The sequence below is a fragment of the Oncorhynchus masou genome, chromosome 31, assembly GCF_036934945.1.
Source record: "Oncorhynchus masou masou isolate Uvic2021 chromosome 31, UVic_Omas_1.1, whole genome shotgun sequence".
In the NCBI taxonomy this organism is placed as follows: Eukaryota; Metazoa; Chordata; class Actinopteri; order Salmoniformes; family Salmonidae; genus Oncorhynchus; species Oncorhynchus masou.
Genome location: NC_088242.1, coordinates 60,842,006 through 60,867,244, shown reverse-complemented (window position 1 = coordinate 60,867,244; position 25,239 = coordinate 60,842,006). Strand labels below are relative to the sequence as shown.

The following is a 25,239-nucleotide window of genomic DNA, read 5'->3' as shown; positions in this document are numbered from 1 at the left end:
ATAACTTTTTGAGAACCAGAGGACCTTGTACCACTCTTCCTCTCTCCTTCCATCTCACCCTCATCTCCATGTCCATCTCTAGCTCTGCGTTGGACTTCAGGACAGGCACCAAGGTGGCCATTAAGAAGCTCCACAGGCCCTTCCAGTCTGAGCTCTTTGCTAAGAGGGCCTATCGGGAGCTGAGGCTGCTCAAACACATGAAACATGAAAATGTAAGACTTGCAAGCCAAAAGTCCGAGATCAACCCTTATCCCATTTAATTGCACTACTTTAGTCCTTAAGGGTTGCAGTCCTCAAGGTTTTTTTGCACCCTGAGTGACACTTAGAAATTGCAAGCAAGTAGCCTGAGTGATTGCCTTGGGTAATCCACTCCACAAACAGTCTCTGATTAAATGGCAAGATGAAAACCAGAGGCTCCCGAAGACCAGAGTTATGCAAACCTGCCCTAAAAACACTAGGCTTATTAGCAATATACTGTAAGCTAGGCCTATAGGGTGTTTGTTTCTTACTATGTAACAACCTGATCAAAACCTAATATAAGTTGTTTATTTTTCCTCGTTCTCTCTCTGGGGTTAGGTGATTGGCCTTGTGGATGTATTCACTGCTGACCTCTCCTTAGACAGATTCCATGATTTGTGAGTACACTTTTTTTTTATATATATTTGGTCACGAACTTCAAGTAAACAAAAATGGAAGTTGGAGACACAATATCCACATTCCATACCACTGGATGTTTAGCAAAGTCAAAGTTCCATCTTTCCTCTCCATGTTGGTTGGTCATTGCGAAGATATATAGACATTTAGTCTCTCTCTGACTCTCACTGTCTCTCTCGCGCTCTCTCTTGCTCTCGCTCAGCTATCTGGTGATGCCTTTCATGGGAACCGATCTGGGGAAGTTGATGAAGTTACAGCAGCTCTCAGAGGACAAAGTACAGTTCCTGGTCTATCAGATGCTGAAAGGACTCAAGGTGTGTCTCAGTCACACACAATCTCGTAAATACTTCTATACAGTACATGCATGTATATAAATATGTGTACACCCTGATATTGTATGTTATTGATGGAAATGCCTGTTGTATTCTTTTATTACAGTATATCCATTCTGCTGGCATAATTCATAGGGTAAGTGAATCTCCTTTTTCCTGTGTGTGTTTGTGTGTGTGGCTCCTCAAAATGACCCACTGAATGTTTGTATCTGCAGGACCTCAAACCAGGGAATCTGGCCGTTAATCAGGAATGTGAGCTCAAGGTACCCAGTCACACACCCACTGCTCTGATATCCTATAACATATCATATGAATTGGATTCGTAACATATCATATGAATTGGATTCGTAACATATCATATGAATTGGATTCGTAACATATCATACGAATTGGATTCGTAACATATCATACGAATTGGATTCGTAACATATCATACGAATTGGATTCGTAACATATCATACGAATTGGATTCGTAACATATCATACGAATTGGATTCGTAACATATCATACGAATTGGATTCGTAACATATCATACGAATTGGAGTCGTAACATATCATACGAATTGGAGTCGTAACATATCATACGAATTGGAGTCGTAACATATCATACGAATTGGAGTTGTAACATATCATACAAATTGGAGTCGTAACATATCATACGAATTGGAGTCGTAACATATCATACGAATTGGATTCGTAACATATCATACGAATTGGAGTCGTAACATATCATACGAATTGGAGTCGTAACATATCATACGAATTGGAGTCGTAACATATCATACGAATTGGAGTCGTAACATATCATACGAATTGGAGTCGTAACATATCATACGAATTGGAGTCGTAACATATCATACGAATTGGATTCGTAACATATCATACGAATTGCACACAAAAAAACAGGGACAACTTTTGGCTCGTGAGCACCACTTTCAAAACTACTGACTGAAAGAGGGCATCTTTAATAGCCTTTGCACAGGCCAACAGACAACATTTCTCTCCGTTGACTTTGTTGTAATGGTTTGATGCCTGAGCACAGTTTTGCAGCAATAATGACTTCCATAGTATTTTGTAGTGTTATAGCTGTTATGATGTAGATACAACGGTATGGTGCAGTCATGAACTGCTATTTTGAAGGATGTTTTACTTGTGATTGTGATACATTTGAAGTCGGAAGTTTACATACACCTAAGTCAAATACATTTAAACTCAGTTTTTCACAATTCCTTCCATTTAATCCTAGGAAAAAATTCCTTGTCTTAGGTCAGTTAGGATCACCACTTGATTTTAAGAATGTGAAATATCAGAATAATAGTAGAGAAAGTAATTTATTTCAGCTTTCATTTCTTTCATCACATTCCCAGTGGGTCAGAAGTTTACATACACTCAATTAGTATTTGGTAGTATTGGCTTTAAATTGTTTAACTTGGGTCCATTCCTCCTGACCGAGCTGGTGTAACTGAGTCCAGTTTGTAGGCCTCCTTGCTCGCACATGCTTTTTCAGTTCTGCCCACAAATATTCCATAGGATTGAGGTCAGGACTTTGTGATGGCCACTCCAATACCTTGACTTTGTTTTCCTTAAGCCATTTTGCCACAACTTTGGAAGTATGCTTGGGGTCATTGTCCATTTGGAAGACCCATTTGCGACCAAGCTTTAACTTCCTGACTGATGTCTTGAGATGTTGCTTCAATATATGCACATCATTTTCCATCCTCATGATGCCATCTATTTTGTGAAGTGCACCAGTCCCTCCTGCAGCAAAGCACCCCCACAACATGATGCTGCCACCCCCGTGCTTCACGGTTGGGATGGTGTTCTTCGGCTTGCAAGCCTCCCCTTTTTCCTCCAAACATAACGTTGGTCATTATGGCCAAACAGTTCTATTTTTTTGTATCATCAGACCAGAGGACATTTCTCCAAAAAGTATGATCTTTGTCCCAAAGTGCAGTTGCAAACCGTAGTCTGGCTTTTTTATGGCAGTTTTGGAGCAGTGGCTTCTTCCTTGCTGAGCGGCCTTTCAGGTTATGTCGATATAGGACTTGTTTTACTGTGGATATAGATACTTTTGTGCCTGTTTCCTCCAGCATCTTCACAAGGTCCTTTGCTGTTGTTCTGGGATTGATTTGCACTTTTCGCACCAAAGTATGTTCATCTCTAGGAAACAGAATGTGTCTCCTTCCTGAGCGGTATGACGGCTGCGTGGTCCCATGGTGTTTATACTTGTGTACTATTGTTTGTACAGATGAATGTGGTACCTTCAGTTGTTTGGAAATTGCTCCCAAGGATGAACCACACTTGTGGAGGTTTCCAGTTTGTTTTTCTGAGGTCTTGGCTGATTTCTTTTGATTTTCCCATGTGTCAAGCAAAGAGGCACTGAGTTTGAAGGTAGGACTTGAAATACATCCACAGGTACACCTCCAATTGACTCAAACGGTGTCAATTAGCCTATCAGAAGCTTCTAAAGCCATGACATAATTTTCTGGAATTTTCCAAGCAGTTTAAAGGCACAGTCAACATAGTGGATGTAAACTTCTGACCCACTGGAATTGTGATACAGTGAATTATAAGTGAAATAATCTGTCTGTAAACAATTGTTGGAAAAATGACTTGTGTCATGCACAAAGTAGATGTCCTAACCGACTTGCCAAAACTCTAGTTTGTTAACAAGAAATTTGTGGAGTGGTTGAAAAATGAGTTTTAATGACTCCAACCAAAGTGTATGTATACTTCTGACTTCAACTGTATGTGGTTGTTTTACCTACATTGGTTGAATGCAGAGAGCATCAGCAGAATGACTAAAATGCTAATGTAATATCCAGTAATAATAAGAGTGTGTTGTGTCTGTATCAGATCCTGGACTTTGGGTTGGCGCGGCAGGCGGACAGTGAGATGACAGGCTACGTGGTGACCCGCTGGTACAGAGCCCCTGAGGTTATCCTCAGCTGGATGCACTACACCCAGACTGGTCAGCAGCACACCACCCTAACACTCCTCTTAACTGGTCCAGGATCAGATGTGTTGTTAAGTCGCTGATAGTTTAGGCTAATACTGGAATACAGACAACAGATCCTGGATCAGCTTTTAACAAGGCTGTAAATTCATCTGAGTGGTCTACATAGATGACAGAGTCAACTGAATGCGTTAAAGCCTATGGAGACTGGTAGATTGTCCACAAGGTAGTGCTCAAGCCTGTATTTTCTGCCTAGTGATGAATGCCCTTTAACATGGTTCTACCAGATTTAAACACCAACCATGTTAATGGAGGTCCTTTCTATCAATTAACATAATTCTCTCCCTTTCCTCTCTTTTCAGTGGACATCTGGTCTGTGGGCTGCATCATGGCAGAGATGCTGTCAGGGAAACCACTGTTCAAAGGCAATGACCGTATCCTGATCTGACCTGCCCATGAACCCTCCTATCCACTGTTGCACAATACACATATGAAACTCTATTACTGTGGTTAATGTTGTTTATGTTGGAATCATACTTGCTTCCATTCTTACTTTTCGGTTTGACTGACTAGAACTAGATTATAACCTTATCATGGCCAGGTGGATTTGTTTCACTTTCACACTAGACGCAATGTATTTCCCGATGAGGATGTGTTCAGTATGTAGTTTGACCTTTGAACCTTGACCTGTGGAGCACAGACCTGGATCAGCTGACTGAGATCATGAAGGTCACAGGGACACCCACTCAGGAGTTCATCACCAAACTGCAGTCTCAGGATGTGAGTCATGTACTTACATGCCAAACACATACTATAGGTCTACATGCACACAGGCCTTGATTAAATAGGTTGACGTTCTCTTTCTCAGGCTAAAAACTATGTCAAAAGCCTTCCCAAAGTGCAAAAGAAAGACCTTCAGGCACTCTTTTCCACAGTCAACCCACAGGGTAAGACCATCACCATGTCATGTATAGTGGATCTGCAGTATCTCGTCGTCATGACTACTGTTCCTATGTCTCCTGTCTGTATCCCTCTGTTTAGATGTGTCCATTCCCTCCTCTTAGGTGTATTGAGACTGATGATGTACTTTAAATGAAATTTGACTTGATTCTATATCTCCCTTCCCGTCATCTCCAGCGGTGACAGTTATAGAGCGCATGCTGCTGCTGGACCCAGAGAGCAGGGTGACGGCAGCAGCAGCCCTCGCCCTGCCATACTTCTCAGAGTTCAGGGAGCCAGAAGAGGAGACCGAGGCCCAGCCATACGACCACTCTGTAGACAACTCTGACCTGCCTCTGGAGCAGTGGAAACGTAAGGAGGAGGGGAAGGCTGGGACAGAACCCAGGGTGTATTCATTAGGCTCCAAATGGAAGATTATGTACTGAAACAGGGAGGGTTACCCGGACTTGTCCATTCGAAGCGCTCGTTTTCTGTTGCAAAACGTTTTGCTACTGTGTGTCCTAATGAAGGACAGAGGTGAGGAGGTGTCAATAGGGACCTGTTTGTTTTCATTGGTTAACATTACAACATAAAACTACTATTTAAGGCATTTTTTAAAGATATCCAGACAAGTTCTGGGGTGGTATGACAGAGTCAGGCCTCTCTGGAATAGGGACTTACTTTTGATGTGTTGCTGATGGATTTTACAATGAGCTAACTCAATATGCGTATTTTCACAATTTCATTCTCTTCCATGAATTTCAATGAAAACAGTGTTTACATAGAGAAGGTTATGTTATGTATCTGTCTTCTCTTTCTCCTTCTGTTTGTTTACAGGTCACACGTTCACAGAGATCCTGTCTTTCCAGCCCATAGTGGTAGAGTCCAGGGAAACCGCACTGTAAGATGAAGCATCACACAAGGGAAAACAACCCCCCCCCCACCATTTTTACAAGTGTGTCATCCTCTGTTCAATCATCATTCTCAGTCCATTGTGTGTGTGTGTGTGGGGGGAGGGGGTCCTCCTCTTGTGTGTAGTTTTTCAGCCATTTTCACACCAATGTGTTGTTGCCTCCGTATATAAAGCCCATATTCAACTGAAATTCTAGGATGTTTCCTTGTGTGTGTGTGTAGCTGTGTAATCTAAACATTTGTCTGTAACCACTACTGATCTTTCCTAAACCTTGTAATTCCCTCTTATTGCCTTAATGAAAGAACAATAGCATACAGCCAAACAACATCTGAAAACCATTTACTAAAGTGTAAGCACAGAAGCAGTTTTCTGCCAAGGAATGCACACACATAAAAATCATTGGTAGCTTGTAAAATGTTGCGCAAAATAATCTATTTGTTTATTTTTCCTTACACTGGTTGTATTTTTTATTAAACCCAGTTGTTCAAAAAAATAAATCCCAGATCTGCCACTATGCAAATATCATGCCATTAGGCTACTTACCCGAATATGTAATCAATATAACTTTTTTTTTTTTTTTTAGATGTATGTAAAAAAACAAACAAATGTTTTATGATGGGAACATGCAGTGAATGCTCTGCCTGTAATAAAACAAGGCAACAGTAAACATGTCGTCCCCCATGAATTATGCAGCGCACCCCCAATTGCAATATTGCGTGTACCCACAAATGATCCATTATTATTGACCAGATACTCAAGTGGCCGCTCTAACAATGAAAATGAATGTCTCCAAACAGGGAAGGCAGTTAGCCTGGGTACCAGGCCAGGGCTTGACATTCAGGTAAATTTGCCAGTGGCACACCGGGCCAAGATCACTGGAAAGCAAGTTATATTCAATTGTGGGTGATTTCATGTTTCATTTGCAGTCTGGGCAAGTATCTTATATTATAGCCAACCATAAATTCTGATATTTACACTGTTTGTTTGAAGAGAAAAAATATAAAACCCCCCCCCCCCCCCCCGCAATGATGACATATAGCCTATATTAAACCGTTTAAGATGTAATATTACCCAGAAATGAGCTCAATAACAAATTGATGAAAAGCAATATCTTTAGGTACATAGTCCATATTAATCAGGCAGGTGTGCTATTTTAGCAATAAGCCTTATCACCTGTCTGATGCAGCATCGTGACTACATGGCTGAACATGGGGTTGCTCCTCTGCATCGTTTACCACAATGGGCTAATCATTAGCTAGATCGCAGACTCCACATATGATCTTGTTACTTGTTTAATGTCCTAAAAAAACTCTCACTGGCACTAATAAAATCATGGGATTTTATTCGTGCAGTGTAATTGTGTGAATTGTATGATGACTAATAGGTCTACCATTTATGCATTGGAATGGCTGACGCACTTCCCGTGGTTACGGAAGGGCTCAAGGCTGGAACTACTTCTTACAAGGAACGGGACATGCGACACATACAAGAAGCCCGCTATGACCTCCGCCGAGACATCAAACATGCAAAAGGACAATACAGGAGGAAGGTGGAATCCTATTACACCGGCTCCAACGCTCGTCGTATGTGGCAGGGCTTGCAGATGGATTACAAAGGGAAACCCGTGAGATGCCCAGTGATGCAGAACTCCAAAATGAACTAAATGCCTTTTATGCTTGCTTTGAGTAATACGACACTGAGTCTTGCGTGAAAGCTTCCATTGTTCCGGATGACTGTGTGATCTCGCTCTCCGTGGCCGATGTGAGTAAAACTTTTTAAACGGTTAATACTCGCAAAGCTGCCAGGCCAGACGGAATACCAGGGCGCGTTCTCAGAGCATTCGCAGACCAGCTGGCAAGTGTCTTCACGGACATTTTCATCTCTCCTTGTCCCAGTCTGTAATCCCAACATCTTTCAAGGTGACTATTATTGTCCCTCTTCCCAAAAACTCCAAGGTAAATGACTATCGCCCTGTAGCACCCTGTGATTATCAAGTTCTTTGAAAGGCTAGTCATGACACACATCAACACGATCATCCCAGGCACCCTGGACTCACTCCAACTGCCCCACCAACCACCCCACCCCACCACCGACCACCCCTCCTCTCTGATTAAATAGGGTCCCAAGTATCCAAAAATGTCAACAGTGCTTTTAAAGTTGATGACACTGCTCTTAAAATAGCGTGTTCTCTCATCTGTAAAATAAATATCCAGAACTGATTAGTGTTATTAGTTTGGATGGCTGCCCTACACTATGTATGCCTGACTCTATCTGTATATGTGTGTACTGTAACTCTTTTAATGTATATTTAATGTCTCACAGGAGCAACAAACAGCCTGTTATTTGTATATTTCAATTACACCATGTGACTATGTGCTTGGTTTCAGATGTTTGAGCCAATCTGGGATCCAGAGCAAGGTGTTCTATGGCTAGTTTACAGCAGCCTGCATTTCCTCATACATGACATGTGTTGTGTACAGTACTGTAATATAAAGGCAGAGTGATTGGTGTCTGTAAGGAGATGTATACTGAAATGACAGAGTAAAGTCATAAGCAGCATTGCCATGTACACAAACTGGACATTTACTGTAGTGGTGCTCTGTAAATATGAAATATTGGGGTTGCTACACTCTTAGTAAAAGAAAGTTCCAAAAGTGTTCTTCACTGTCCCCATAGGAGAACCCTTTTTGGTTCGGGGTAGAACCCTTTTGGGTTCCAGGAAATGGTTTAACATGGCTCACTTCAATAACAGCCAGTGGAAAGACTGGTCATGGCTCACATCAACACCATCATGCCGGAAACTATAGACCCACTCCAATTCGCATACCGCCCCAACAGATCCACAGATGACACAATCTCAATCGCACTCCACACTGCCCTTTCCCACCTGGACAAAAGGAACACCTATGTGAGAACGCTGGTGATTGACTACAGCTCAGCGTTCAACACCACAGTGCCCTCAAATCTCATCACTAAGCTAAGGACCCTGGGACTAAACACCTCCCTCTGCAACTGGATCCTGGACTTCCTGACAGGCCACCCCCAGGTGGTAAGGGTAGGTAACAACACATCTGCCATGCTGATCTTCAACACTGGGGCCCCTTAGGTGCATGCTTAGTCTCCTCCTGTACTCCCTGTTCACACATGACTGCGTGGCCACACACAACTCCAACACCATCATTAAGTTTGCTGACAACACAACAGTGGTAGGCCTGATCACCGACAACTATGAGACAGCCTATAGGGAGGAGGTCAGAGGCCTGGCAGTGTGGTGCCAGGACAACAACCTCTCCCTCATTGTGAGCAAGACAAAGGCACTGATCGTGGACTATAGGAAGAGGAAGGCCGAACAGGCCCCCATTAACATCAACAGGGGTGAGGAGGAGCGGGTCGAGAGTTTCTTGGTGTCCACATCACCAACGAAATATCATGGTCCAAACACACCAAGACACTTATGAAGAGGGCACGACAACACCTTTTCCCCCTCTGGAGAATGAAAAGATTTGGCATGGGTTCCCAGATTCTCAAAACGTTCTACAGCTGCACCATCGAGAGCATCCTGACCTGTTGCATCACCGCCTGGTATGGCAATTGCTCGACATCTGACTGTAAGGCGCTACAGAGGGTAGTGTGGATGGCCCAGTACATCACTGGGGCCAAGCTTCCTGACATCCAGGACTTATATACTAGGCGGTGTCAGAGGAAGGCCCAAATTTTTTTCAAAAAGACTCCAGTCGCCCATGTCATAGACTGTTCTCTCTGCTACCGCACAGCAAGTGGTACCGGAACGCCAAGTCTAGGACCAAAAGACTCCTTAACACCTTTCTAACCCCAAGCCATAAGACTGTTGAACAATTAATCATATGACCTCAACTAACCTGTTCCCCCGCACATTGACTCAGTACCGGTACCCCCTGTATATGGCCTCGTTATTGTTTTGTAATTTTCTTGTGTTACTTTTTTTACTTTGTTTATTTAGTAAATATTTTCTTAATTCTATTTCTTGAACTGCATTGTTGTTTAAGGGCTTGTAAGTAAACATTTCAAGGTTGTATTCAGCGCATGTGACAAATAAATATGTATTTGATTTTTTTGGACATGGAACCAAAAGAGTTCTTTATGGTTCTCCTATGGGGACAGCTGAAGAACCCTTTTAGGTTCTAGATAGCACGTTTTTTCTAAGCGTGCTGTGATGCACAGTTCAGAATTATCTGTCCAACAGAGCCCAGGAATGCACAATGTTCCAATATCGCGTAACCATTTCCCAGGACTGTATTTGTGTTTTCTGGGTATTTGTTTGGGAGTGAATATGCCTGTGTTTATTGTCCGTGAGGGTTTATTTTCAAATTTGCAGTATCACTGTGCATTTGTGCGTGCGTGTGTGTATAACTGTGTGCGTCTTTGTCAAGTAAATCTCACTCTGAAATTCCCCTGGTGTAATGTGGCCTGGCTCTCTCTCTCTCTCTCTCTCTCTCTCTCATTCTCTCTCTCTCTCATTCTCTCTCTCTCTCTCTCTCTCTCTCTCTCTCTCTCTCTCTCTCTCTCTCTCTCATTCTCTCTCTCTCTCTCTCATTCTCTCTCTCTCTCTGAGATGTACCGGGGGAAGCACACTTGTCTGTGGCTCCTTTGAACGAATCACTGGGCTAGCCAGGCAGGCGGAACGGGGGGATTCCACAGGCTCACATGTTCCATGTCAACCTAACCCACCAGTTTGGCTCTGGGGATCTTCTCCAGCTCCCCTGACCTTAGTGGAGGTGTCAGGGTTGCGTAGAGGGGGTACTATAGGGGTACCAATGGAGGAAGATGGGGTAAGAAGGGGTGGGAGAGAAGGGAATGGTGGGGGAAGTAGAGACAAGCGAGAAGGGAAAGTGCAGGGAAATATAGGGGAAGAGGAGGAAATATGGGGAAGAGGGAAAAGATGGGGGGAAGGGAAGTATGGAGAGACCGAGAGAGGGAGGTCAAAGAGAAGGCCCTGCGGCCCCAGGACAAGGCTCCAGGGAGGGCCTTTGGTACCTCCACTCTACAGGGAGTTGTTTCATTTACATCAGCTCATTCATTAGCTGGTCTCCCTCTGTTTGAAGGCTTCTGTCAAACACTCAATAGTGCAGCATGCCACTGTGTCTGATTGTGTTCACATGGAACCATTACTTAGGAAGAAGCTCTATGGACATAGAAGTATCTGCTAGATGTTGTTGATGTATGTGTCCCAAATGGCACTCTATTCTCTATATAGACCAAAAGTAGTGCCCTACATATGGAACAGGGTGCCATTTGGGACGCATCCATGATGGAGGTACAGTATGTGCTGGTGAAGAGCACTCAAACCCCACCCCCACGCACCCCACAGAGAGGTCACTTTCATGAGGCCTTCAGTTTATGGAGTGGGTCTTGTAAGTTCCACTTTTAGCCAAAGATCACATTTAAAGTCAAGGTCAACGCCGAGTCTCATATTGCAGCTGGCTTGCCACAGAGAAGGTCAAATGTTGGGCCTGCTTCTTTTTGTCCTGGTGTGAGGTGAGGATTTTGGATATCCTGCATCTGTTTCTCACTGAGAGCATTGAATACAGCTGTCAGCAAGAGCAGAATATTCGTCTAACTCAATCAAGCAACTATGGCGTTTTTTCAGCTATTGTGGAGGGCATTTCCTTTGGTTTTTGCGGTTTTACTGGATGATATTATATTCACTCAGTTCCTACTATAGTTTAGAATGTAAGTGTAAGATGTTGAGATACACAGGTAACCGACAAAATAATGGAAACACTTGAGTAAATGAGGGATAAAAAGTATATTGAAAGCAGGTGCTTCCACACAGGTGTGGTTCCTGAGTTAATTAAGCAATCAACATCCCATCATGCTTAGGGTCATGCATATAAATGCTGGGCATGCCATTTATTTTGGATACCAAGGCTAAGACGCAGTAGGATGGCAATTCACCCATCCACAGGGCACGAGTGGTCACTGAATGGTTTGATGAGCATGAAAACAATGTAAACCAAATGCCAAGGCCGTCTCAGTCATCAAAACTCAACCCAATTGAACACTTATGGGAGATTCTGGAGCAGCACCTGAGACAGCGTTTTCCTCCACCATCATCAACAAAACACTCAATTATGGAATAGTTGTGGAAGAACGGTGTCACATCTTTCCAATAGAGTTCCAGACACTTGTAGAATCTATGCCAAGGTACATTGATGCTGTTATGGCTCATGGTGGCCCACACCTATTAGGAAGCTTTATGTTGGCATTTCCTTTATTGTGGCAGTTACCTGTATGTGTGTGGCCCAATCGTTATGGTACACAATTTGATTCAGACTATCACAGGGCAATGCCTCCTGCCTCAATTCATCAGCTTATGCAATATCAGATCCACCAAACACATTGGAACCTTTTGCTTTATTGTATACTGCCAAATATTAGATGGTGTGAAATTGGATTACAAGGTATTAACACACAATCCAACTTTTGTGTAATTGCACATTATGGACACCAATAGTTCAGCCTAGCTGAGTCCAATCATCTGCCTAGATGAGACCCCCCAACCCTTGTGGGTTCATCTTATTTACAGCCTGGCGAAGCCATTCGTGTCGAAACGTTGGGAGCAATCAACAGTGTGCAGGCATTTACATTGTATTCATTTAGCAGACGCTCTAATTCAGAGCGACTTAAAGTTAGTGCATTCATCTTAAGCTAGCTAGGTGGGACAACCACATATCACAATCATAGTAAGTAAAAATGTTCTCAAAGTAGCTATCAGCAAAGTCAGAGCTAGTAAGGGGGGAAAGTTAGAGTTACAGTAAGCGCCAAAAGTATCATCAGTTTACTTCTTGAACCCTGCACCTGCATGTTACTGGATTTGCATACTTTAAAACGTATTTAGTGAACATATTTACTTAACTTGGGACGACATACAGGGATTACTTACGTAACAGCCGTGCCTAGTATTTGGAGGAACAATAGTAAATCATTATTGATTTTATGGTCAAGTGGACATATGGCCAGCTGACCCCGGAGTAGACCCTAGCCGTCACTATGTTATCCCTCACCAAGGGTAACCTAATGCAGCAGGCGTAAACGAAATGCCTGAAACTAGATCCCCTACATACTGGACTTGACGAGAGGAAACAAAAAACTGTCTGGGGAGGTTCTCTTCTGCGCTATTCAATCAACCCAGTAAATGTGGAGGAGAAGTTAAGATGGAATGTAACATTGTTAACGTCCAAAAGTCGAGTCACAGGCTCTCTTTCCATTTCCCTGAAAACGGGAACATCCGGCTGTTTGGGACTTGGCAGAGGGTACAGAAAGGGTGATAAACCCAAGAGGCAGGGGGGCCCAAGGGATCATGGGTAAGGCCTTGCTAGGGGGTCAAAGGTCACAGTCAATCATGGTGGGCATCTTTCTCTTTTTAGATCGGCTGTGGAGAGGGGCTCTCTCATGTGATCAGGTCAAGGTTGACAGAACTGCATGTTCCAGATGGAGTAGTCTGTTAGGAGTAGCTAGGACTGTTTCTGGTACCAGGCCAGCCAGGTTCATGCTCTGTTAATGGAATGCTAAGACAACAGCTTGACTTAGATTTAAATGCTATGATGATTTTATGCAGTTATCACATTTTAAAATGAACATCACATGGTTTATATCGTTTTTTTTGCCTATTTGGAAAGATAAACTGTTCTTTCACTCCCACACCTAATGCAATGGTATATCCACGCACTGGCCACAGTGCAAAGGTCCAGGGATGTGTCTGAAATCTTTCAGCTATTTTCACAGCTAGAATAATGAGCGCAATAGCTGGTGGTGGCGTGAAAAGGCTGGGTTTTAATGAATACACAAGTTTGAGGAGGTCTTGGCCAATGAACACGTTCCATGACTACATGCATGTGTCTCAAGTTCTGAAGGATATTAAAGGTCTTTGCATTGTCATCAACTCCAATTTGGCTGAGGGCACAGAATATTCTCATCCTGGTATTGATAGCCTAATACAGTTTATTAAATAGCGTAGGACACAGTAACGTGCGATAGCAACAGTAAAACAACATCAAGTGTTTGCGCAATAGCCTATGCTTGGAGTGTTAGCAGTCAACATTGTTGTAATTGGCTTCAACGAGCCGAGCCTACCTATCTTTACGCATTTCACTTCTCCTAAAAAAAAAACACTAGACCCCCGTAAATTGTATTATATGTGTGATGCACATTCGCAATAAGCAAAATATAGCCTAGGCCTACCATTAATACTATATTATAGAACTGAATCATTTAAATACGTTTAGAGGAGCGCAGCTTTGGTAACCGGATGAGATGCGCTCTTTGGAGATGGGGATGGATACTTGAACAAGTGAAATGAAGGTATGCAGGTAGGCATATGTGTGTGTATGTTTTAGGATGTGCAGTATACTTTCAATTCAAGGCACTATGGCGAATAGACCATTTAAACACCTTTATTCGATAGGCTACTTTGCAAGGCCAGAATAAAAAAGACACAGCACATTACTGTTGAACCAGACTGTATACAGCCCCTTCAGAAAGTATTCATATCCCATGACTTATTCCACATTTTGTTGTGTTACGGCCTGAATTCAAAAATTGATTTAATCTATTCTTTGTCTACACACAATACCCCATAATGACAAAGTGAAAACATGGTTTTAGAAATGATCGCAAATACAGAAGTACCTTTGGCAGTGATTACAGCTGTCAGTCTTTCTGGGCAAGTCTCGAAGAGCTTTCCACACCAGAATTGTGCAACATTTGCACATGATTATTTTCAAAATTCTTCAAGCTCTGTCAAATTGGTTGTTGATCATTGCTAGACAACCATTTTAAGGTATTACCATAGATTTTCAAGTAGATTTAAGTCAAAACGGTAACTCGGCAACTCAGGAACATTCACTGTTTTAAAGTCACCATTGGCCTCATGTTGGTTTCCTTCCTCTCGTGCAACTGAGTTAGGAAGGACGCCTGTATCTTTGTAGTGAATGGGTGTATTGATACACCATCCAAAGAGTAATTAATAACTTCCCCATTCTCAAAGGGATATTCAATGTCATCTTTTTTATTTTTACCCATCTACCAATAAATGCCCTTTACGAGGCATTGGAAAACCTCTCTGGTCTTTGTGGTTGAATCTGTTTGAAATTCACTGCTTGACTGAGGGACTTTACAGATCATTGTATGTGTGGGGTACAGAGAGGAGGTAGTCATTCAAAAATAATGTTAAACACTATTATTGAACACAGAGTGAGTCCATGCAACTTATTATGTGACTTGTTAGATCATTTTTACTCCTGAACTTATTTAGGCATGCCATAACAATGGGTTGAATACTTATTGTTCCAAGACAAATGTTCAGCTTTTCATTTTTGTATTAATTTGTAAACATTTTGAAAAGCATAACTCCACTTTTACATTATATGGTATTGTGTGTAGGCCAGTAACAAAACAATCTCAATTTAATCCATGTTAAATTCAGGCTGTAACACAACAAAATGTGGAAAAAGTCAATGGGTGTGAATACTTTCTGAAGGCAGTGTAGGTAGGGGTAAGGGTAGCCTATGGAGGGCTTGATATAAATGGAAAACAATCTGTTTGGGGTCAGAAACATGATATCATAAATCGCTTCTCTCGTTCCATGGCACTGTATGCACACTTAGGCCTAAATGTATTTACGAATAACATTTGCGCGCCTATACAAATGCTAGACTTCTGTAAATGGTATCATTGCTTTTTGTGGGTCTTAAAACTTCCCATTAGCGCTGCATGAAATTGTCACTTTTGCGCTTGTTTTTATTAAAGACACCTCAAATACTGCCAACCCTCCGACCGCAGCGCAAGCGCACTGCTGTTAGAAAGGTGTAAATAGCCGAGCCAGACATTATTTTGCTGTGCATAGAATGGAGTAATGAGTGCATTCAGATGCGTGGTCTGTGCCAAATTTTCTTCACAATACAATAAACATAGGCTCATTCTGTTCTGGACAACCCAAAGTACCGCGCCATGTCATCTTGTAACTGTACATCAAGCATAGTGATCATAAACGTTGACATTGTATATTATATGAGTTTTATGATATGGAAATGTGAAGTGCACATTTGGACTCAAGGGTGTTCGGCTTGCTTGTATGACATTAACATTATATTTATTATAATCATCAACGTCTCGTCTTTTACAATACATTGAGTTCTCGTAATTTCCAGAATTTCCCTCACTCGGACAACAAAACATTTGCAAAAGTTGGCCAATTAGCGGGAGGGATGGAGGCAATTTTTTTCCGCACGGTGTTCAAGTTTAGAACGGCTGTCAGTCAAAACCCATACAGTGCTGTGAAGCACAGAGACAGTGCTCTGACGTCATGTATCGCGTGGTACTGTCCAACCACTGCGTTCCAATTTAGCCGCTTATCAGTCTCCAATGTTTAACTCGTATACGGGTAGAAGTTAAAGGGCTACACTTAAGTTACGTAAGCTTTCAAGATCTTCAAAGTCTCAAGCTTGACACATTGAGAGTGGATAATTGATTTCCGTCATACAGCCTTTACATTCTTACGGAAAGTGAGTATAAACAGAAGAGTTGGCGTTTTCCCCCCTTACTAAAGCCATCATTCACTGAATTAGGTAATAAGGGAAAATCGTGCAGACACACATGCATTTGTGGGTTGGTGGTGGAGGAGGGAGGGAGGTGGTTTCAGTGTCGGGATATTTTCTTTTTTTTTGCTGAGGATGCCAAGAGGCTGAGCGAGGTCTGTGGTTCAGACTGACTGGGCTGCAGGCCCACATACAGGCCTCTGACAGACTCATCATGGCTGCCCACGTGGTTGGGGAAACACTGAACCAGAATCTGGCTTTACAGAAGACGGTGATATGGCGATTCTCCTTTAAACTCAAGAAGCAGTCATTCAACCTGCCATTTACTAGCTTTTCAAGTTTAATCAGGTCAAAATACTTTCATTACACACCAATTAGCAACTATCATCATTTACTGCCGTAATGGCCGGTATGGACTTCCAAAAAATGTCTAAATAAAAAGTTACATGCAACTGAAAAAAAATAATCTTCTGCACAGTAGACAATTTACAAAAAAATGTTGGGATTTCAGATACCTTTTATTGTTGTCACACATGGGGAATAAAGAACAGTTCATATTTCAAACAACAACGGTCAATTTTGTTGCTATGCAATGTAATTAATACCGCTAGTGTATGTACTAAAGACAAACATTAAGGTTCCTTTAACTTGAAATGACATGTTTGCTTAAAATAACATATTCAGCAGCATATGTGCAAGGTGGGGTCTAGATGTTGTGTTGAATCCATTGTTGCTTTGCAACAAAAACTCGGGATTGATACAGTCAATGATGAACAGGCGCGTGCATGCTGAAAGCACATTTGGAGCTGGGGATATCCTTTGTTTTTCTCTTCAGAGTATGCTTGAATGAGAATACGGACTCACTTTTGTTTGAATCGGGGGTGTCCCTCCCTCCACGCTGCATATGACAAAAACACTGACCGGCCCCCTTCAATTCCTATGGATCGAACTACAGAACCTCCGCTTCAAGACATCTGTTCCTTTCTAACAGAGCGCGCCCCCGTTTCCAGAGCTGTGACTGAACGACTGACTCTCGTGGTCCCCGGACTGGTGATTTCCACATTTGCCCGTGAAATCAACCAAAGATGAAGATCGACGTTGACTCAAACTCACCCTGCTCTTATTTTCGCAGTTTGTAGACTGGAGGGAATTGGAACAAGGATTTCGCCTGCTCTCCATCACTCTCGTCCGAGCAGAGAGAGTCACCACCGAGCGTCAAAAGTCCGGTGCCATTGAGTAGCCGATTTCTTTTTGTCTGCCCTCGAGCCGGGGTTTCGCATCCTCAGCGTCTGGCTTGGATGGGAAAGGAAAACGAAGGGCGAGTGAAAATATCGGGGTTCTGATGTTTGAATATTTTGTGCTTCTGGACATTTAATTGATCGTATTCAGTCATCGTTGAGAGACTACTGTGATTATGGAGTCGGTAGAAAAGGAGTGCGGAGCGTTGGGTGGATTATTCCAAGCTATCGTCAACGACATGAAGGTACCAGAGCTCGATTAATGTCGACAGGTTTTACCGAGCTATTGCATTGATGATCAGACGCAATTTACTGCCTTTGTTTCCTCTCCTATTCCCTACCCCCTCACTGGCTATGCAATAGCATAAATTGTGATACATATTTTTCCTTTGTGTTATTTGCCTAGAGTGGGCAGGTTTGTAGGGGGGCAGCTATTCTGCTGACGACCAACATGTATGTCCTTGAATAGAATCAGGCTGTTTATATTTGTAGGCTATATAGGCTATACTTTGTTATGCAAAATGTATGTTATACTATTGTTATCTTTAACTAAATAATACCAGAATAATGTCTGAATAAAAAAAACCTGGGTTCCCATTGACCCACCTCCTAATCAGTCACTGTTATAACCACAGTTATTATGGATGTCTTGATGGATGTATGACAGCTCACTAACCTAATCTCACAAACATGACAAACAACCTTTACATCGCCTCAACAGCTGGGATGTGGACATATAAAGCATGATGCATACATTGATCACATAACCCATTACATGTTTTTAGTGTGTGCCTGTGTGCCTACACATTTTCCTGTGTCTAACGTCAGGCCAATGATGGAGAGAGGGGTTGATTGATCAATTTTGGCGACCCCTTCTCATCCAAGGAAGGCACCTCTTTGACAAAGACATCATGTGTCAAATCACTTGACCATTATGGCCACTAGGCCCTGGTCCCTGTTGGCTGTGGTCTGGCTCACGGACACCATATGGCCACTGGCCAGTGTCCACCACCAAAGATTGTGATGTCTCTCTTTATATTTAGCCGATGGGGGTTTGGGGGAATGGGCAGCCAAGCTGGACAAGTGCATATCGGTTGAGGCCGTGGCCTGGTTTGGTCTGTTGTACAAAAGATGGAAAGTATGAACAGGCATGGTCATCAGCCGTGGAGGAAGACAAGTTGGGTCGCTGCCAAGAATTGTCGGGTGACATTGTTCTACGAGGATAGGCTAGGGGAAAACCAGGACGAAGGTAACATTTGTAGCTTTTTCCCTAATTACTCAGAGATTGTTAGAGCTAGAGACTCCATATTTTATGACAAAACACATATATATATCCTCTATCATTAGCAACTGTCATATCATTTCTAAGATAAACTAGTTGCAAATGAAATAGACAGAGAACATAACTACAGCTCTGTTATTTATTTACCTGTTGGTAGTGCGGGAGTAACAGCGGGCGAGTGCACAAAAGTCTTATCTCCATGTTTCTGGTTTGTAATGCTTATTACATTCAACAAATGTACTATCGGCCATAATTTCATGTTTGTGTCGATTTGAATAATTTATGATATAGGTTTATAATTTATGAAAATTAACCATGTGTCAACATCACAATGTTGTGCCACCACAATATTTTGCCATACAATATTAGACTAAAATGGATGACATAATAGCTTTATTAACCATCATTTTCTCATCTTACCTGAATGGGGATGTAGTAGGAGGTGTTTTTCACAATTTTCACTGACTATTCATGCTTAGCCCTTCCAATCAGGTGCGCTCCAGCTGTTCTTGTCATACGTGATAGAATAAATGTCTGTATGCCCTTCACAAAGGGCAAACTCATCATGCTCATCACATTTCCATGTAATTAACCACCAGAATCATGAAGATATACTAATCAAATCAACATGTGATTTGTCACATAAACATGGTTAGCAGATGTTAATGGGCACATACACATGGTTAGCAGATGTTAATGGTCACATACACATGGTTAGCAGATTTGCCCCCGGTGATGCATTGTGCAGACTGCACCACCCTCTGGAGAGCCCTGCGGGTTGAGGGCTGTGCAGTTGCCGTGCTAGGCTGGGATACAGCCTGACAGGAGGCTCGCAATTGTGCATCTGTAAAAGTCTGTGAGGGTTTTAGGTGACAAGCCAAATTTCTTCAGCCTCCTGAGGTTGAAGAGGTGCTGTTGCGCCTTCTTCACCACACTGTCTGTGTGGGTGGGCCATTTCAGTTTGTCTGTGATGTGTACACAGAGGAACTTAAAACTTTCCACCTTCTCCTCTACTGTCCCTTCGATGTGGATAGGGGGTGCTCCCTCTGCTGTTTCCTGAAGTCCACGATCATCTCCTTTGTTTTGTGACGTTGAGTGAGAGGTTGTTTTCCTGACACCGCCCGTCTCGTTGTTGTTGGTAATCAAGCCCACTACTGCTGTGTCCTCTATAAACTTGATGATTGAGTGGTAGGTGTGCATTGCCACGCCGTCATGGGTGAACAGGGAGTACAGGAGGGGGCTGAGCACGCACCCTTGTTGGGCCCCAGTGTTGAGGGCCAGCGAAGTAGAGATGTTGTTTCCTACCTTCACCATCTTGGGGATGGCCCATCAGGAAGTCAAGGACCCAATTGCACATGGCGGGGTTGATAACCAAAAGTATGTGGACACCTGCTTATCGAACATCTCATTCCCAAATCATGGGCATTAATATGGAGTTGGTCCTGCCTTTGCTGCTATAACAGCCTCCACTCTTCTGGGAAGGATTTCCACTAGAAGTTGGAACATTACTGTGGGAACTTGCTTCCATTCCGCAACAAGAGCATTTTTGAGGTGGGCACTGATATTGGACAATTAGGCCTGGCTAGCAGTCGGCGTTCCAATTCATCCCAGAGGTGTTAAATGGAGTTAAGGTCAGGGCTCTGTTCAGGTCAGTCAAGTTCTTACACACTGATCTCAACAAACCATTTCTGTATGCCCCCTCGCTTTGTGCATGGGGGCATTGTCATGCTTAAACAGGAAAGGGAATTCCCCAAACCGTTGCCACAAATTTGGAAGCACAGAATTGTCTAGAATGTCATTGTATACTGTAGCGCTAACATTTCCTCACTGGAAATAAGGGGCTTAGCCCAAAACATGAAAAACAGCCGTTGTTCCTCCTAGACGTTTCCACTTCACAATAACAGCACTTACAGCTTACCGGGACAGCTCCAGCAGGGCATACATTTGACGAACTGACTTGTTGGAAAGATGGTAAGCTATGACTGTGCCATGTTGAAAGTCACTGAGCTCTTAAGTAAGGCCATTCTACTGCCAATGCTTACCTATATGGAGATTGCATGGCTGTGTTCTTGATTTTATAAACCTGTCAGCAAGGGCTGTAGCTGAAATAGCCAAATCCACACATTGTAAGGGCTGTCCACATACATTTGTATATATAGTGTATATTTAACTATTAACCTGTCGATAAAACCTTATGTGAGCTGATCCATCAAGTCAATTGATTAAGGCGTAATTCTAATTATGTCATATCATTTTCAAACATTCAGTCACTTGTTGATATTTTGATGACACTATAAAAGCAATATGAACTAGAAGAGACAATGGCCTGTGCTTAAATGTTTTATTTTATTCCATGTCATCAATTTACATTGTTACTTTCATCCCACCCATCTCTCCTGTCACTTCTCCCAGGCTAACAACAAGACTAGCTAGCATGGTACTTGGAACCTATGCTGTCATTTAGTCACTCGATGGGTTCAGAAAATGACATATGTTCGGAACCTTAACAACTTAACACAACTCTACAACCAACAAATATTTCCGGGTCTGTTTTCTTTATATACTTACGTCGCTCAAAACCACTTTTTGTTGATTACTCGGCAAAGCATGGTCAGACTGGGATGGGTTTTTTTTGTTGCAGGGAGGGTCATCCTCCACATTAGGAATGTGCTGACTTCACTACGTCATTCTAGCTTCTGTGTTATCTGAGAAAACGGGCGTGTTACTTTCACCCCGTGTTACATTCGTCCCGGCTCTGCCCTACTCGCCATAAATAGGACTAGGAGTTTCCTGACCATATAATCTGATAAACTCTGGGCCCTAGTTATAAACTATATAACTATATATATATATATATATATATATATATATATATATATATATATATATATATATATATATATATATATATATATATATATATATATATATATATATAGAAAGTGTCATATGATCTGACCAGGAAGAACTCTGGGCCCTAGTTATAAACTAGATCTAAAATGTATATATACAAAGTGGGAGGATATATAGAATGATTATGTCCTTCCTCTCTCTAGGCTTGGAGCTCTGCTTCTATAAAGTCTTGTTCAAACTTCAGGCCTTAATGCTCATATCATTTTTTGAATACTGAATGTCCAATCAGTAAGTTTCAAGTGACCAAATCAGATTTGTGTGTGTTCGGACAGTCGGTCATTTGTCATAGTAACGACGGGTGTGTGCACGGTGGTGTAGGCTGATTGGTGGTGGCGCTCGTGCTTCGTAAGCTCAAAAGTTATGAAGCAAGCTGACAATGCCCACCGTGGATGTTTCCCAGTTCTTTCAAAGGTCCTAAACCATAGTGTATGAAAACGTTTAGTGCCTCAAGGGATAAGATGCGATTTTTGTCTAACCACAGCGGTGGGTCAAGATTCATAAAACTTCACTCAGCAGTCAGCACAACTGGGTCTTATTCACTAGGGCCTTCAAAATCAAGTCTGGACCTTGAAGCCAGTTCCACTGTATTTTTTCATTCCTTCCTTCTTATCAGGGACTGATTTAAACCTTGGACACCAGGTGGGTGCAATTAATTATCAGGTAGAACAGAAAACCAGCAGTAATCCGGACCTCGTAGGGTAAGATTTGAATACCCCTGCGCTAGGGCATGCAATGAAAAACGTTTTCAAGCGCTGCAATGGAAAAATGGAAATTAGCCTTTCTTATTGAAAAAGTCCAAGTAATCCCTCCCGGTTTCAGTCAGTTTTCTTCCATTTGGTACCCAACGGATATTACCCAGGTGCCTAGTGCTTGGCCTCCGTCCTGGCAAGCCAAGGAGAGAATTAGCCCCATGTCTCTATGACTAACCCAGCTATTTAGGCTAGGCACACACTGTCAGTGTTGCAGCCTGCTGAGAGTTCAGCGTGTATCACTAACTCCTCTATATCTAACAGCGCAACACAGACCAGCCAGCATCTGATGCAGTTATATAACAGCCATCCCTGCTCTCTTCAGATGAATTCATTAACTGAGGAAGGAAGGGTCTGCCTGGATATTAGGAGCTCTGTATGCGTGTTGATGCGTTCACGCATATGTGTGTGTGTGTCTTCCTTCGCTGCACTGCGTGGCTCCCTTAACCCTGCATTCCCCCTGCTCCCTCAGCTGTCCTGGCTCAACCTCCCCTCAGCCTCTTCTCAGCCTCCTCTGTTGTCGCCGGGAGGTGCAGGGCTGAAAGCTGATTAGCCACCTGTTGCAGCCCAGTGAAGACAGACAGGGAGAATGGTGAAGCACGGGGAAAACATTTTAACAGTGAATGTGATAGCCTTTATAGTGAAACCAGATCACTTTGTGAGGAGTTAAATGTCTCATAGAAAGATCTGGAAAACATGGAATCTCTTCTTTTTTATTTTTGTTGAACCTTTATTTCTTGGGAGGATATGAGGAGAGAAATAGGATGAGAGTGAATGATCTGGGGTGTTTTTTTGCCTATTTTCTCCTTTCTCTGCTGTCTTCTAACTTCTCTGCAAGGGCAGATTGTGAATATGCAGTCAGGCTGTGTCCCCCTCTCTCTGGGGAAAACTGAAAACTATCTGTTATTGGCAGAGAGGTTTGGAACTGTCTTTCCTATTGGTCTATTAACTAATTTACTGCCTGCCAGGCAGGCCAAAACCCCATCCCACCAAACAACTCTTACGCTAAAAGGGCATTATCACAATTTCACAGTATTATTCCAACCCCATAATTTGGAAATGTATATAAAACACAGACAAATCACATTTTTGACTGCATTGGGCCTTTAAAGAGCCGGCATGCAACCTGTTCTGTCCCCCCCAATTTCCCCCTTTCCCACATACACCCCAGCCCGCCCTGCAGCACCCCACAGGAGCAGAGACGCAATTAGATAGTCACACAGTCTGGGAACGTTGTAGCAACGTAGTTAAATGGCCTTTTAAAATACATGTATCAGCAGGAGTTTGTTCTTAAGGCATGCTGTGTTGACTTCAAGACTTACCCTTGGGGGAGAAGCTAACTTTCAGAGTTATGCATCCATGTTGGGCACATGTTTCATTTTCACAGTCAACTAACTGTGTCTTCAGCTTTGTTAGGTAAGAGAGAATATGCAAGCTTGATAGGACGATAATGCATTATGTTGTTCTGAGTCATACAAATGAGTCATATCAAAATGCTGAGCACAGAAAGTGCTCCAAAGTGCTGGCCAACTGGAACAAAGCGTGTGTGTGTGTGTGTGTGTGTGTGTGTGTGCGTGCGTGCGCATGGTGCAAAAGGTGTTAACTAACATTTGCTTCCTTTTTCATCCAGAGTTCATATCCAGTGTGGGAAGACTTCAGTGCCAAGGCTACTAAACTGCACTCCCAACTCAGGTGAGACCTTTATTTCTTTAGTATTTATGTCTATGTTTATGACTGACTATAATTGAATATCCTATCCAATCCCTCTTCAGTAGACTGGTAACTCCAACTGTCCTGTGTTGACATTCTGGACTGTTGATGGTTTCTAGTCAATGTAGATGTTGAATGCTGACTGCTGAATGTTTCCTCCTCCTGTCCACATGTAGGACCACAGTTCTGGCAACAGTGGCATTTCTAGATGCCTTTCAGAAGGTGGCAGACATGGCGACCAACTCAAGAGGTAAGGAAACTTTCTAATATCACTTTCTAGATTCCTCATCCTTGACACAACCAATCTGAAAAAATTGTATAGGTGAAACACTTATCTTACAGTGATTTTGTTATTGCTTTCACTTATCTAGTATTTTTCACATCAGTGTGGCTCAGGAAAAAGCCACTTAAACAGATTGAATGGGATCTTACGCACTTACAAATTCAAAACATATCGTATGAATTGGAATTCGTAACATATCATCCGAATTGCAGGAAATTTGTCATCAAATTTGTCAACCTATTTCGAAATGTACGATGTTCTACACAATCGGGCACAATTTTCCAATAATGTCTGTCTGTGGACTGGGCCGGTAACCAAAAGGTCACTGGTTCAAATACCTGAGCCGACAAGGTGAGAAATCTGTCGATGTGCCCGTGAGCAAGGCACTTAACCCTAATTTGCTTCAGGGACACTGTACCACAATGGCTGACCCTGTAAAACAACACATTTCACTGCATTTATCTGGTCTATGTGCCAATAAATTACATTACTGCCTTCGGGAAACACAAATCCACAAATACTTTTAAGAATACTGGCTGAAATTATACAAAACCTGTATAACGCATCTTTAAGACTACTGGGAAGCGCACAGTGTCTGCTATTAGCAGTATACGGGCTCTATGGTCCTGTTCAAAAACTCTGAAAATGCAGCCTTCCTTGGTAGAGGTAGTCAATGAGATAACTTGATTGAAGGA

General features: G+C 42.5%; 2 protein-coding genes across 3 annotated transcripts in view; both read left to right on the top strand.

The window, feature by feature from the left end:
- mapk12a (mitogen-activated protein kinase 12a) overlaps positions 1-6,309 on the top strand; it is a 28,056-nt gene extending 21,747 nt beyond the window's left edge. For both annotated transcript variants that reach the window (XM_064951571.1, XM_064951570.1), the window contains exons 2-12: positions 83-212; positions 577-635; positions 857-968; positions 1,093-1,122; positions 1,202-1,249; positions 3,844-3,958; positions 4,306-4,377; positions 4,644-4,723; positions 4,812-4,890; positions 5,081-5,254; positions 5,720-6,309. In XM_064951571.1, coding sequence (XP_064807643.1) covers positions 83-212; positions 577-635; positions 857-968; positions 1,093-1,122; positions 1,202-1,249; positions 3,844-3,958; positions 4,306-4,377; positions 4,644-4,723; positions 4,812-4,890; positions 5,081-5,254; positions 5,720-5,787 — 967 coding nt within the window. In that variant the 3' untranslated portion in view covers positions 5,788-6,309. The remainder of the gene's footprint in view (positions 1-82; positions 213-576; positions 636-856; positions 969-1,092; positions 1,123-1,201; positions 1,250-3,843; positions 3,959-4,305; positions 4,378-4,643; positions 4,724-4,811; positions 4,891-5,080; positions 5,255-5,719) is intronic.
- A 10,720-nt stretch (positions 6,310-17,029) lies between these two features.
- The window catches only part of mtss1la (MTSS I-BAR domain containing 2a), a 42,694-nt gene continuing 34,484 nt past the window's right edge, over positions 17,030-25,239 (top strand). The window contains 3 exon segments of the mRNA XM_064951569.1: positions 17,030-17,852; positions 24,182-24,243; positions 24,438-24,511. Of these exon segments, the coding sequence (XP_064807641.1) occupies positions 17,784-17,852; positions 24,182-24,243; positions 24,438-24,511 (205 nt within the window). The 5' untranslated portion in view covers positions 17,030-17,783.